The 15207-nt window shown below is 35.6% G+C and overlaps 1 protein-coding gene across 4 annotated transcripts; it reads left to right on the forward strand.

The window, feature by feature from the left end:
- The first annotated feature begins 1197 nt into the window (after positions 1-1197).
- On the forward strand, positions 1198-13218 carry LOC107814323 (uncharacterized). 4 transcript variants are annotated; one of them, XM_016639721.2, is made up of 11 exons: positions 1198-1603; positions 2377-2420; positions 2876-2984; positions 3498-3603; positions 3848-4257; positions 4453-4632; positions 7239-7638; positions 9115-9403; positions 9778-9918; positions 10604-11095; positions 12371-13218. In XM_016639721.2, the coding sequence occupies exons 1-11, from the start codon at positions 1408-1410 to the stop codon at positions 12659-12661; spliced, it is 2658 nt and encodes an 885-aa protein (XP_016495207.2). In that variant the 5' UTR covers positions 1198-1407; the 3' UTR covers positions 12662-13218. The 4 variants fall into 4 exon arrangements, with proteins under 4 accessions (XP_016495207.2, XP_016495208.2, XP_016495209.2 ...); XM_016639722.2 differs by having other exon boundaries at positions 7242-7638; XM_016639723.2 differs by having other exon boundaries at positions 4477-4632.
- The last annotated feature ends 1989 nt before the right edge of the window (positions 13219-15207 follow it).

Raw genomic sequence — 15207 nt, forward strand, 5'->3', positions numbered from 1 at the left:
CAGGACACACGTGCAAATCACGTGCTTTAGGAACTAATAAAACTATAAATACATTTAAAAATATTATAATAGATTATTTGTATAGAAAAAATATTCAAGTTCCAAAAAATCCAAAAATATAACGACCTAAATATGAGCTATGGATTCACTCAGAACTCAAAAAGATATATTTATGTTCAGAAAAAGCCAAACGCTAAAATGACCTAAATTTAAGTTTAGATTTGCAACTCATAAATTGATCAAATTTTAATATAAAAAATATAAAATATTAAAATAAATCAGCGAAAAGAAAAATAAAACGTTAATAAAAAATAGATTGTAATAATTTTATGTGAATATTTAAAATCTTGTGCTAAATGATTGGACATGATACACGTGCAAATCACGTGCTTTAGAAACTAGTAAAACTTAATAAGCACATGTAAACAAATTATGACAAATCTTTTGTATACAAAAAAAATATTTAAGCTCAATAAAGCTATACGGTCTAATGATCTAAATCTAGTTGTGGATTTGCATCTCATAAGTTGAACAATTTTTTTATATTTAAGCTCAGAAATAGACAAACGCTATAATAACCTAAATTTAAGTTTTGAATTCGCTACTCAAAGTTGACTAAAATTTATAAAATACAAAATAGAAAAAATATTAAGATTAGGTAGTGAAAGAAAAAAATAGATGATTAATAAAAAAGTATTGTAATAATATGAATATTCAAAATCTCGTACTGAATAATTAGACAAGATGCACGTGCAAATCACGTGCTTTAGAAGCTAATAAAATTATAAACACATGTAAAAGACTATAATAAATCAAGATTTATATTGAATTCGTTGCTAAAAAATTGATCGAAATCAAATGTAAAAAGAATGCAAAATAGGAAAAATAAAAATTTATTCAAATACCAAATATGCCCTATGACCAAAAGCAAAAAAAGAAAAAAGTTATTCAAGAATTAATTATTCCGGGATTGTTATATCATCCTCCTATAGAGATAAAAATAATACTATAATTTCGAAATAACTAATCCCAAAATTAATTATACCATAATTTTATCGCAACAAAAGGTTGGATAAATATCTCAAATTTATTTCGACATTAATTATGCTTTATAACTCGTACCCAAAAATATAAAATAGTAATAGAAAATAGAAAACAATATTACATATACAAAATACTACTTGAAGAACCCTTCCTGCCCCTGTCTTTATATATTTCACCAAAATAAAATCAATCACTCTCTTTTCTCCCTCTCTTCCTCTCTCTCTCTCTTTCTCTTCCCCGACATCAGTGTGACATATATATAGAGAGAGATATAGGTAGGTATATACAGGAATCTATATTTTTAATATATACATATAGTACTAGAGGAAGAATATTTGTGGGGTTCTAAGGGGGGTGGTGAAGATGAGCAGCAACAGCAAGAGTGGTAACAGTGGTGTTGTTGGAGTAGGAGCTAGGGTTTCAATCCCAAGCAGTGTGAGGAAAACGATCCAGAATATAAAAGAGATCACTGGAAATCACAGTGAAGATGAGATATATGCAATGCTCAAAGAATGCTCTATGGATCCCAACGAAACTGCTCAAAAACTCCTTTTTCAAGGTCCATTCTTTCCCTCCCTTTATATACATATATGTCAATGTGTATATGTGTGTGTGTAGCTCTATGTGTTGTTTTGTGTATGTAGTTAAAAGCGTTCTGTGTGTGAATGTTTGCTTTGTTTTGTGATCTGTTTCTAGCTTCTGATTACTTGATAGAATGAGTTTTTATGAGTGACTTTTTCTTTTGAATTTTACTTTTTCTCCTTTTGGTCTTTTGCATGTGTGTGCCTCCTACTCAATTGAGTCGGTTCTTTTTTTTCTTTTTCTCATGTCCCTTTGGCCTTTGTTTTTCATCTTTTCTTCTTCTTACTCTTTTTTGGTTTTTACTTTCCTTTTCTGGTGTTTTCAATTTGTTTGGTATTCCTGAAGGATGCACTTAAAAGCAGTTTTGGGCATATGTGTAAAAAGGCTGCCTTTAATTTGTTATGGTATTTGAAAAAAGAAGACTTCTGATAGATGCAATCACCCTCCCCCTCCCCCCTCCGGGGAGCAGGTTAAAATTTACCTTTGGTTCAAGATCAGATTTTGCAGCAGATTACATTTGATTTGGGGTTAAAATTACATCTTGTAGCTATGATTTATTGTACGATAGGCTGATGGTTGGTCTAATGCTTTTAAGAGAAATGTGTAATTCACAGTTTTTTTTTGATAAGGGAAATGTGGCGTTCACATTATAGGGAGCATGAATGGCCTCTTGTGCTCTATTTCTGGGTATCCTTGCGTTGGTGACATAAATAAGTTTCTTTACTAACCTCTTTTACGGTTTGTTTGCAGATACATTCCATGAAGTTAAAAGGAAGCGTGATCGAAAAAAGGAGGTATAATTAGAAACTGAGTTGCAAACATGTGATCGCTCTCTATAACATTGAAATAATAGTGAATTGCCATATCCATAAACCTGTTGCAATCATGTAGCTGTTCAGCATTTGCAAATGCCATCTTCTGTTCAGCTGCTGTAATCATCGTTGCAGCTTACCTTGTTGTTCTGCTGAAGAAAATCACATAGTAGTCCTGATTAAAGCCATTGTTTATAAAAAAAAAATCCTGATTTAAAACCATTATGCTTTAGCATCTTAGCAGAATTCATTCACCCTTTGGTTCTTAAGACCTAATGAATGTCAAATGGGTTTATTTTTTCAGAGGACTTATGGATTAATCCAATTTGGTATAAGCACCTTGCTTAAATTGCTTTGTTTTCTCATAAACACTTAATTACTCCGGAAGTGTTTTGGGTTGCCATAGACCTTTTCACCTGCTCTTTCTGCATTAATAGCTTCAGAATTCAATCAAGGAATCTGCTGAATCAAAGTGGAAAGGCGGCACGCAGGGCAGGGGGAACAAAGGGAGTCGTGGAAATTTGACTTCTCGTCATGTTTCACATGGTAAACATAAATTTTTGTTAATATTCCTGCATTTGTTGTAGTCTCTCAGGATGCTGCAGAGCCCTGGACCCCTGGTTCCACATCTGTGTTCTTCTGAATCTTAATTTAGTAGTCCATCTTTTCTAATATACTCAACCTACTTCCTTTTACATCTATTCTGATGTCCCTTCTTGCTGAATGACAAAAGACTCTGGTTTCTAAGATTTGAAATATCTAATCTACAATCTGTCACTCTGTTTACACATTTAACCTGTTATTTCAGATACATTTTAACTGATTTTAAGCTCTTATTCAGGCTTTCCGAGTGCTATCAGGTTTTGAAAGAATTGATTTCACTCTTAAGTCTTGATGCCTTTCCATTTAGCTCATCGAAAGAACCTTTGTATTTCTTTTTGATTGATATTATGTTCCTCTTTTTCCTTACCGACTCATACATACATGTGTATGTTTTGTCTGATGTACGTGCTGGAAAGAATGGGAAACACTCATACTTACGTGTGTATGTTTTGTCAGATGTAGGTGCTGGAAAGAATGGGAAAGAAAATGTGACCAATCAAATTCTTGACAAGAGTGTCGGCTTATCTTCCGTGCCTAATGTTGAGGCAAAAAATATTTCAAGGTAGTATTGATCTTTATGGATTTTTCCCTGCATAGGCATTGTTTCATATGCATGTTACCTTGGAATCTTGGATTGCCAAGGTAAAACCTTTCACATGTTACAAAAGATGCCCTCTTAGGTTTTGGTTGCCTAGATTATGTGGTCTTATTTTGTTAACAAGTGCTTATGAGCTGGTTTGACCAGCTTATAAGCTTATCCAAACACCCATAATTTTGAAGCCCTAATTCTCTTTACGTTTTTTCAGCTCATCAAGCGCCGCTACTAATGGGCCTAGTGGGCTAGCTTCCGGGAGCGACATCATTGTACAAAATGCTCATGCATCTGCAAGAAGAGGAATTAAACAATTTGAAGCAAATGCAGGTGCTGGCTCTGGTGTGCAGACAACTCCTGCTGATGCAAGCAAAATCCCAAAAGTGGCTACGGGAAACAGGGATGTTCATGGGCAGAGGAGGCCAAACTCTGTCAATTCTTCAAGAACTCTATCTTCACCACCTCCATCAGGAGCTCATCTCTCAGCTTCAGATCCTGTGCTCTTGCCATCTCAAGATTCACGACCCGCTGGTGTAGTAGGCACAGTTAGAAGGGAAGTTGGGAGCCAGCATTCTCCAGTTGAACGTGCTTCTTCAAACTCCAATGGGAGTAAAAAGACTACTGGTAAATGCTTTGAAGACTTAATAGTCTGAAACTGTCCCTTCTCAGAAAAATTATAATATGAAACTGTTATTATTTGATAGAATAGTTGTTATCATTAGTATAATCATATTTTATTTTTTCTTTTATTTTTTTATATTGACGGACTTGTTATGTGCGTTGACGCTTATATATTTCCTTCCCCTCACATCTGAGTAGCAAAGTCTGATACTGGAAGCGCAGATGTACAAGTGAAGATGCCAAGCAAATTTCAGGGGCCTGGAAAGAATCAACTTCAAGAGTTCTCGCAAACTGCTTCTTCAATCCATGGTGGTTCTTCTGTTAGTAGGCCTTCATCTAATTACAACAATCGATCACAAACGATTTGTCCACAAAAAGGTATAGTAATTCAGTGTGATCTGTGTTAGAATATTGCTTTTAATGCCCCAGCTTCTCAAAAGATTTACCAAACTGATTTTGTTAGTGTTATGTTACTATTGCTGCTTAATTTGATAATTGAAGTTCTTGGTTTTTGCCTCATAATTACCTGCATAATGTTCTTCTACCTTTGTACTTGGGTAAGGGAAGTTTGAATTATAATTCAAGTAACTTTTAGACGAAGAGCCTAATCAAGAAAACGAAGAGGAACCAGTTCTTTTGTTGATCCATCTACCCAGAACAAATTCTGCTATTTCACCTAGGTTTCAGCTTTAGGATTAACTGTAAATTATGTGAAATTTGTAGCGATCAAATGGTATGGTGTATTAGAATAGAGTAGAATGCTAAAAATCTTCTTTCTTAAAAAAAATACTAGAAATCTTCTTTCATATAACAAAAAACTAGAAATCTTCAAGACCTATATCTATTCACATGCACCATATCTCCTGGTATTGGTAAAAGCCGTAAAGCAGACTGCCCAACCCAAAAATAAAAATTTGTCGGTTAGTTATAGCCCACGGTGTGGCATAATACTGGGTATGTTGTTGTTGTTGGTTAGTTATCTGTGTCATAACTATGAAGTTTCAAAATTTAAATGTTTGGGTTCGAGCATATTATGAAATTTTCTTTTAAATCAATAAAGTGAAATAGACATTTAAATGTTCAGGGGAGTACTACCTTGCTGTTGCAGAAACAAATGAATTAATCTGCAAAGTCCTAGTATGGTGGCGAGAATTAATATTTTTTCATCAATAGATGAGAGAATGAATATAAAGATGTTATCCACTAATGCTTGTGTTAGGATAGGTTGTCTACATCATACTCCTGGGTGCGGTCCTTTCCTGGACTCTGCCTGAACTGAGATGCTTTGTGCACCAGGCTGCCTTATTTATTAATACCGTAATGCAATTTATCAAGAAACATAGCAACCATTTCCCACAAGAACATTTGTTTGTGGGTAAGATCGTACATTGTTAAAACAACATATATTACGAAGAACTTTGAAGAAAAATGAGTGGAGCAGCATCCAAGGGTGTGACCTATTGGTCATTAAAGTGGGTTGAGAACAATGAGGTCTCAGGTTTAAATCCCAATAGAGACAAAAAAATATTAGGTAATGTCTTCCCAATTATCCAAGCCTTAGTAGATAAATTCACCGGGTATCTGTGTTGGTGAGAAGTAGCAGATACTCTGTGAAATTAATCGAGCTGCACGATTATCCAAAGAAAAAAAGAAGAATGTGGCATTCTGGCTTGGACGCTTTTGTGAAATGAAAAGAAACTTTTACATGCCACAACAGGGAATAGAGAGTACATGCTTCTGGAATATTAATGAAGATATATCTTCAATTTTCTTGTCATAAGAAACATAAAAAATATGCTTTTCATGCAACAACAAGAATTAAAAGAAGCTTTTACATAGATTAACCAAATAAATTCTCATTGATTTGGTCATATGAGCCGAAATTGAGATCAACATAAATTAAACAAGTTGCTAGTGGAAAATTGAGTTTTGTTTGCTTATGTTTGTTAAAAATATATTATTATGTGTATCATAAAATGTAATGTTTTCATGAAGGTTTTCTGCTTTATGTATACTTCATATTATTATGTGTATCATAAAATATAGTGTGTTGATATAAGACATCCAACTATATGCATCTTTCTGGATACTTTCAAATACATTGTGACTTCATAATAAAAGCACTAATTTTTTCCAGTTGTCGTTTTAACTTTATATTTCTATATTACCCGATTTATATTCTTAATATACATATACGTATATAGATGGGCTCAATGGGTGGTCAATAAGGCCCGTCCTAGGTTGGTGACCTCCATTGCACATTGGAGAGAGGGGGGCAGCCCTAGTTGCCGAGTCTATATCATAATGTACATTCTTAATCCCCCCCCCCCCCCCAAAAAAATGTACATTAACTATTTTTAGAACAGTTCACAAATAAAAAAGATAGTTTGAGCTGGAACTTAGCTCAAGGCCTCAAGCTTGACTTTCCAAAAATCAAAATGTTTTGATTCACCAGAAATCTTTAAGTGCAACAGAAATGTTCACGTTTTCGAAATAGAATGTTGGCTCGTTGCTAGTTATCTGGTCCCTGGCATTAGTAAATTTTACTGGATACCGCCTTGTAAAGGTCAGTGGTGCACTTAAAGCACGCATAAGCTCTGAAGCGAGGCGCTAAACATGTTGAGTGCTTCGCTTAGCAGGCACTTCACTGTCACATCATCGTTATTTTTCTTTCAATTTCTTTGCCCATATATTTGTTATTCATGCTTATAATTATTAGTCTTGATTCCACATACATATTTGTATTTTTTTTTTCCATTTGCGGCTTTCTTCATTAAAGCCCACACTTTATTTCCGCTTTGCGCTTAAAGCCCCAATGGTACTTAGAGCTTTTTTGTGCTTTTCACATTTAATAACACTGGTAAAGGTATTGATCTCTGTGTAGATAATTGCCCTTTTGCTTGGATCAGTATAGTTTTTGTTTCTTTTGTGTGTTTGTTCCAATTTTGAACCTTAGTGTTGTCATTCTCTATGTTTTTCTACAGCAGGTCCTTGTAAGGAATGGAAGCCAAAGCCTGTAAGCAATAATCTAGCTCAGGGGTCTGCTCTTGCAGCTGCTTCTGCTGCTTCGTCTGCTGTTTCTACGGTCTCTGTTGAAGTCAATACACTATTGCAGCCTCCTGCTGTTGTTCCCGAAACAAAAGAAGATACTGCAGATCTGCAGAAGAAGTTAGTGGAATCACACATTTCAGATGTTGAGCATGTAATTATTCCTAACCACCTTCACGTCCATGAGGTTGAAAAACTTGGATTCTGTTTTGGAAGTTTCGACACTAGCTTTAGTTTGGTTACAAGCACAAACAATGCTCCTGAGCATGACGGAAGTCCACCAATTCCTGAAGATTCTGAGTGCGTTGAAGAAGCTGCAAGTGAACAACCTCCAAGGTTTCTGTCTCTCTCTGCTCCCCTCTCTTGTCCTATTACTTAGGAAGCTTTTAGTTATCATTAGCTTAATCATCTTTAAGCGGGAAATATAATGCAGATGATTAGAATTAGGGATCTCCTGCTTGCTGGCTTCTCATCATATCCCTTTCCTTTGTTCTTGACATATGGTCTCACTGGCTGACAGATAGGGAAGTGTACATCCTCTTGGTGGATATATGTAGTGTTCTCTTTATATTGTTCATTTATGGAGTGAATAAGGGAAATGTGTTCTTTGTTTGGTTGGTGCATTTATAAATGGAAGGGACACCATAAATCATAAGCTAGAATTATATATGATCACCTCATGGGACAAGTTCTTTTGCAGTAGTTACTAGTATATCTATACTTATCAACCAAGAAAACGTAACTATTATTGAATCTGTAGGAAGGCTGTTGGTTTCACAGTTCCAGTTTCAACAGTAATCTTAAAGGATTAACTTAAAATGTGCTATCGATAGATGATTCAGATTCCTCCTCTACTCCCCTTGTCCCACTCCAGTGTGATAGTTTAACTATTTCCTACTTTGACTTGTGCCAGGTTGTCCCTACTTTGGGTCCACTTAAAAAGAATTAAGGTATTGCTGGACCCTATTTTTCCCTAAATAAAGTTAGTAAAATTCTTCATAAGTTTATTCTTTTTACCTTTTTATACACACACACACGCGCCCACGCACACACGCGCATACACACATATCCGAAAGGCTGTAGCGCAAGTTCGAAAGTTGGTGGATATGGGCTCACCCCTCTACCCTTCTCCTCGTAAGTACAAGGCTTTTCTCTGTTGGCGGGTTTTGTACCCGTGACGTGCCTGCGCTCTTATCATTGAGCCAAAGCTCCGACCACAGCCTACTTATATTTAAATGCAAAAGTTTCAAGATATATATATTCCCCTCCTTTTTCAGCCTACTTATATTTAAATGCAAAAGTTTCAAGCCTCAACTTAGAACAGTGTATAGTCAAACTAGGACACTTTAATTAGATAAAGGGAGTAATTTAGACTTAACTTGATTACCTAAAATTCAGTGCCCTAAAGTGTTAAGTGACATGAGCTTTAGTCTTTTCGTTTAAGTGCTCAATCTTCAACCTTATAATCCACCTGCTTAGTTAATTATTTTTTTTGCACTTAAGTTGTTTTCTTCTTTTCTGGCTCTATTCTCCTAGAAATGATCGTTGTGGACATAGAAATCTAAATATTTGTGTGAAATATTTTTTTCGGGGGTGGGGTGGGGGGGAGCGGGTCTTGTTGTAGCTATGAAAGTTCCCCCCGTTTTTTCAGTTTTTTGGTGTGTGAGCATGTTTGCCTCTTAGTTCTTTAATTCTGGACTTGGTGGAATCTTTTCTTTCCAAATCAAAATTGAATGCTTATGATGATTATAATTGCACCTCCATTTCTAGCTTTTCACACCTAACATTTTTCTTTTGTATGAGCGTATGCAGTAATCAAAATGCATCAACAGCTGTAGAGGACACTGATTATTCTGATCAGCCTCCACCTTCACATGGACAGGAGAGTTTCTCTGCCAAAGGAGATGATATCTCATCCTCTGCTCCGGAGTGCAGTGAATCAAAGCCAGAGACTCTGCAGGCGGGCCAACAATATTCAGTTGTTCATACATCGCCCAACTATAATTTTGGCTTTGTGCCTCCAATGTTAGGCAATCAGCTCGCTCCCTTTGAAAGCTCTGAATCTCAACCTCGAGATGTTTCTCGTCTTCCAAATTTCCTTGTAGGTTTTCGTTCTCTGGATTTTTGTATACCTATTTTGTCATTAAAATACTTTCTGAAGCTTCAAATTGTTATTAGTATAATAAATTTTCAAACGGGTGCTTTAAACATCGCAGCAGTTTGATTGAATACCGAATCTCAATGTCTACTGACTTTACCTCAACTTTGAGTAGCAGGGACCTAGGATATTCACGTGCTATTTGGTTGTGTCTGTTTCTTATTGATGGCTGTAGAACTATTTAACAACAATTACTTCTCCGAAAAATATTTAAAACATCTCAATGATAATCGATATACTTTTAAGCATTTGTGTGGTTGAGCTAGGAAAATTTACTTATTATACTCCAGAACTGTTACAGCTATCCATTTGTTCAGGTTCAGCAACCCATTGACCCAACAAACTACTATGCTCAATTCTACCGTTCGAGTGCTGACACTGATGGCCGCATTTCACCCTTTCATTACAATGGCGGTGTTGCTGTTGTGCCTCCACAAACTTCTCAATCTTCTCAAGAGGTTGGCATCCATCTTAACTGATTTAAGGCTTATATTTTTGTCTCTAATTTTGTGGGTAAAAAGATAAGCAGAAGGAGAAGGGAAGAAAAGTGTGTGCTAAGGGTTAGGGTACTGGTGCTTGGCTAAAGATCTAGAAAAGCTCTCTTTTCCCTGTATACTCGAGTCACAATTAGTGTCTGGTTGATTTTTAGCTTTATTAAATGAACACAGAAGTCAATTCTCTACAATCTGAAATGTAGCAACGGAAGTGAATCATATTCAGGCAAATTCTTTCTGGATAAACCAGAGAAGAGATTAGAGATATTAATAAATCACATGTCAGTGCTGTTTAAATTGTCAGCTAACCAAAATTTCCTTTCACTAGAACATGCTTCCCTTAATATTGTATGAGTTCTCCTAGCTCATTGAGCCGCTGAGTAAAGAGTAAATATATTCAACTACTTCTCAATATACACTAAAGTCATTTGCTTGGATGCCTTTCTGTCCTTTGCGATAGATAAATCTCGATTTAACGTCTTATGGTGATATTCAAGTAGTTCTATTGGAAAGTATACCGCTTATGCTTTATAAATAATTTGCAGGCAACAAGTGTTTAGTTTTGGGATATCACGTTGCTATGATGCTTTAATTTAGTTGACCCACAACTAAGATTGTGCGTCTATATATTTATTTGATTGTACTGCAGGGCGGGAACACTCTTGCTTTATCTACTGCCGCTCCGACGCCACTTGTGACTCAAGCTGCTGGGCTTATGCAGAGTTCGATAGCTGTACCACAGCAACCTGTCCCTGTATTTCGGCAGGCTGCAGGGATGCATCTGCCCCATTATCATCCGAATTATATTCCATATGGTCACTACTTTTCGCCGCTTTATGTTCCACCAACAGCCATCCATCAATTATTAAGCAATGGTGCCTTTTCCCAGCAACCTCAGGCTGGCGGTGTATATCCACCTCCACCATCAGCTGCTGCCAGATACTCGCTTTCGCAATATAGACCAGGAGCTAATGTGGGAAATTCAGCTCACATTGGAGTGCCTGGCACATATGCGCCATATGGATCCTCTCCTGTCAACTATAACCCTAGTTCAGCTACAACAACTGGAAATCCTGCTCCCAATGAGGATCTTTCTGCGTCTCAGTTCCAGGATAGTAACGTCTATGTTAGTGGACAACAGGTTGGTCTATATATTGTTCTTAGCAATTTTGGCCTTTATGCCCATTGAATCATTTCCTGAGAATATGTGCATCTTTATTGCTGAAAATAGTGAAAACTGTGCATATTTAGTGTCTGAAATGCTTTGAGCTGTAGTGATAAGGGCTGGTAAGAGTTGAAGCCAAAAACTTATGAAGTCTAATTCTAATTGGAGTACATTAATTTGTCAAATTGAATTTGATCTTAGTTTCATCTGTAACTGTAATATATCCATGATACTATATTATAATTTAAGTGTTATCAGTTGGACTCCTAGCAAAGTGTATGCTAATTGAGGGATTAGATGTTGGCTTGTGGAAGTTGGCGGCATGTGTACGCGGTTTTTCCAATAACTTAAATAGGCAATCTATTTTTTAAAAGTCACTTTACAAGATTACAAAATAAACCCGCTGTTGCCCTGCGACAATCTGCTAATCTGAGGAGCCATATGGGCAGTTGCAGTACTTCATGAATTTTTGCATCTTTCGCAGGGAAAGCTGCACTATAGATTTTAAATTGGTTCCTGACCATTTCTTTTTCCAGTAGTGTGTGTGCTTTACTGTGATTTTAGTGGAGAGCTAACTGCTGAACAGCGATGATTTGTCATGAACTGATTGCTTGTTTGTACTTTGGTTTCAAAATTTGACATATTAGCTACATTATCAAGGATTTGGTTTTAAAAATTGGATGAACATTTTTTAAAGAAAAACAGAAATTCATTACGTCACTCCGTTTGAGGTACTTACAAATTCCTTGTGTTTGTTATAGAGACTAATTTCGCGTAGGGCAATATTGTAGTAGTGATGTTTGTAAGCTGTTTAATTGAACACTGGTATTTCTCTGCAATCTGGTTGAGGGAAGAAATCCACATTTCTGAAACAGATTTAACAGTTTCAATATCTAAATGTAATTTTTTTGAGGAGCATTCCTCATTGACGTCTCTAAATGTAATTTATTGTTGAGCTTTTCTTCTTTTGCCTTATTAACTTGGTTGGCTCCAGAAATAACTTGGTGTAGTGGTTGGTAAGAGTCATGCTTAAGTTTCCTTATCTGTGATTAAATATCTTGTACCATGACACGATGTCCTCTTCCCCTGAAGGTATCTAAGTTTGTGAAATAGCATTGTACAGGGGGACCCTGACCCTGACCTGGGCCAATTGATTTCCTTCCTTTCATCTCTTTATAGAAAAAATGTTTATCATCTCTGTCTATATGTTTGAAGGAATGTGATTTAGATGCAACATCACTTTTTTTGCAGAGTGAAAGCTCAGGTGTGTGGATTAATGCGCACAATCGAGATTTATCTAGCTTGCAAGCAAGTTCCTTTTATAATCATCCTCAGGGTCAAGTGGCTCTAACACCCAATCAACCTGGACACGGAAACTTTGCTGGTGTTTATCACCCAGCACAACCAGTTACAGCATCAACTGTTCACCCACTTATGCAGCAGTCTCAAACTATGGCCGGTCCAGTTGATATGGTAGGACCAACAGCCAATGTCTATCAGCGGCCTCAGCATTCACAGATTAACTGGCCAAGTAGCTACTGATGAGTTGTTCCTTTCTTTTGCAAACCATAAAAACAAGGAATGAAAATGTCATTGGAGTTTTTAGAGATGCAACATGTTTTGGAAGAATGGTTCCACCAAATGTTGGAAAGAAGTGTGCAGGCTGACTGTAAATTTTTAGAAGGGTGCCAACCAAAGAACTTCACCAAGGTATCTCTTCTTGCTTGGAACTGAGGATTTAAATGGTGAATCCTCCTGTAACTGATAGCAACAGATTTTTGGTTGAGGCAGATATATGCGAAATGGGATCTGTTAAAACTTGATAGCCTTCAATAGTTTTTCAGCATTATTAGCTTAACCGTGAGAGTTAAAACTTTTTCTTCCCTATATATTTCTTCTTTTTGTAGGATTTTAGGACTGTTGAAAGCAATGAGGTTTCTAGGGTTTTTTCTTTTTCATACATCTTGCTTTCGCGCTTATCTTTGTACCTGTAAAGTTGATTTTAACTTTATGGGACTGTTGTAATTGGTGGTTGGTGCAAAGCGAATTGCGGCATTATTGGTGGTATATTGTGGGGGCAAATTGATACAACTTGAAAATCTCTTGTTGTTGTGTTGAAATTTTGAGAATATTGGTGGTCATGCTTGCAATTCACAGCAAGAATTCTCTAATCTTGAAATTTCTCATCTCGTTCCATTTCTTGGGACTCTGGGGATGCACTAGATATTGCAGTGCTAAATTTTCCAGAAGGGATTGGAGAAAAATCTGATGTGCTTCCTCTTTGCTGTGTTTTTTTTTTTTTGTGTTGGTTTTATTTTTAGTTAAAGCCTTAAAGGTTTGATTATCATGTGAGCTGCAATAAGTTATTGAAAATGATGAAAGATTGGATTTGTAGAAGAGATGCCAGATTAAATGACATCCACAAAGCATGAGCTTGTCCTAATTCTGGTCAGGGAAAAATTGAACTGTTTCATGTCTGTTTGGTTGGGAAACAAGTTATTCCATGATTAATTATCCCGGGATTAGTTATCCACGCTTCCATAGGGACAAAAAAAATATTACAATTCGAGGATTAGTTATACCATGATTTTATCCTATCCAAATATGGGATAAACTCATCTTAAATTTAATCTCAGGATTAATTATCCTTTATCTCATGTACCAAGAGTCCTTCGGGTGCAAAGTATTTGCAATGTAAGTTGCCATACTTGGACATCTAGGACTAATGTTAAGAATATCAGTACACTCCAAATTGCAGGACTCGTTTTAAGAATAGTACATTCATAATTACATTCAGCTACATTTTGTAGGAAAATCTCAAAATACAAACATATCTTCCAAACTAGTTGTATCCATCTGACATAAGAAATTCAAAAGTATAAGCACCAATCTATTAACTAAACTAGTGTTTGCACCAAATCAAAAACCAAATTACGTTATTTACTATGGTTAATTTTTGACTAGCGCGCCAACACACACACACCCAAAAAAAAGAAAAAGAAAAATAAGTGCAAATTTCTGTAAAGTCAAAAGTTTTTTTTTTCCCTCTCGTGGGAGAGAAGGGGTTTTATCAAGTTAAAAAACTGGTTATGAATTCTTTGAGATTGACCAAATTAATATATAAACTGGGTGTGATTGGTAGGTAACCAAACCATTTACCAATATATGTAGTTGTGCAAAGTCATAGATTTGTACCAAATATCACAATTCCCTTTATTCTAATGGATCCTGCAACTTCCAATGAAACTTTAGGCTAGAAAGGAAAGCCTTAATTAATTGTCGGGTATTATCACTTTTAGCCCGCGTAAGAAAGTATTTATATTCGGTTGCCGAAAAAGTATATAAATTTTTTATAATTTTGTATATAACATACATAATGTAATATACAAAAATATATATTTTTTCGACTATTATTTTAACAACGGCTATACAATATTATTTTCCTTTAATTATCTAGCAAAGGTTAAAGGAGATTTGAATTATGGAAAATTTTCATAAAGCACTATCTTTTAGTGATAATTAGCTATTTATAGATACCATTTGCTATATTACGGATTGTAGATACGTTTTCTGTTTTTATAAAATGTATTAGATGTATTTAAGCTACTGTATTCATGAATACAATAGCAAAAATAGGCGTGAATCAGGGAAGTCCATCTAATCAGTTGTTGTATTCGAGTGTATTCGACTGCAGTCATGGCGTGAAACATGGGATTACAGCTGGACAGATTATTGTATTCGGCTGTATTCACGGCGTGAAACATGGGATTACACTATTTTTAAACGGAAAGTGAATCATTTAACATAATAGACTCCTAATATAACTCAACAAACTCAATTATAATACACAAATTTTGTATTTCCTTGTATAAAAAAGATTCTCAACCGAAAAATACCCCAAAAACATAGCAATCTTCAGAGAAATTATATAATACATCTGAATACATAAATTATATTAATTAAAAAAAATATATGAATACATTCATGGCATATAGCGAAACAGTGAATACAATGAAATACATAGAGTACAGCGGGATACATTGAAATGCAACGAAAAAAAAGACAGTGAATACAATGAAATACATGGA

Source organism: Nicotiana tabacum, chromosome 10 (assembly GCF_000715075.1).
Source record: "Nicotiana tabacum cultivar K326 chromosome 10, ASM71507v2, whole genome shotgun sequence".
NCBI lineage: Eukaryota > Viridiplantae > Streptophyta > Magnoliopsida > Solanales > Solanaceae > Nicotiana > Nicotiana tabacum.

What these genes read in the sequence shown, in the direction of transcription:
- LOC107814323 (XM_016639721.2), top strand. Translation starts at nt 1,408, where the DNA reads ATGAGCAGCAACAGCAAGAGTGGTAACAGTGGTGTTGTTGGAGTAGGA. An exon ending in TTCTCGTCATGTTTCACATG is followed by an intron (nt 2,985 to 3,497) that starts GTAAACATAAAT and finishes ATGTTTTGTCAG; the next exon opens with ATGTAGGTGCTGGAAAGAAT. An exon ending in TCTATGTTAGTGGACAACAG is followed by an intron (nt 11,096 to 12,370) that starts GTTGGTCTATAT and finishes CTTTTTTTGCAG; the next exon opens with AGTGAAAGCTCAGGTGTGTG.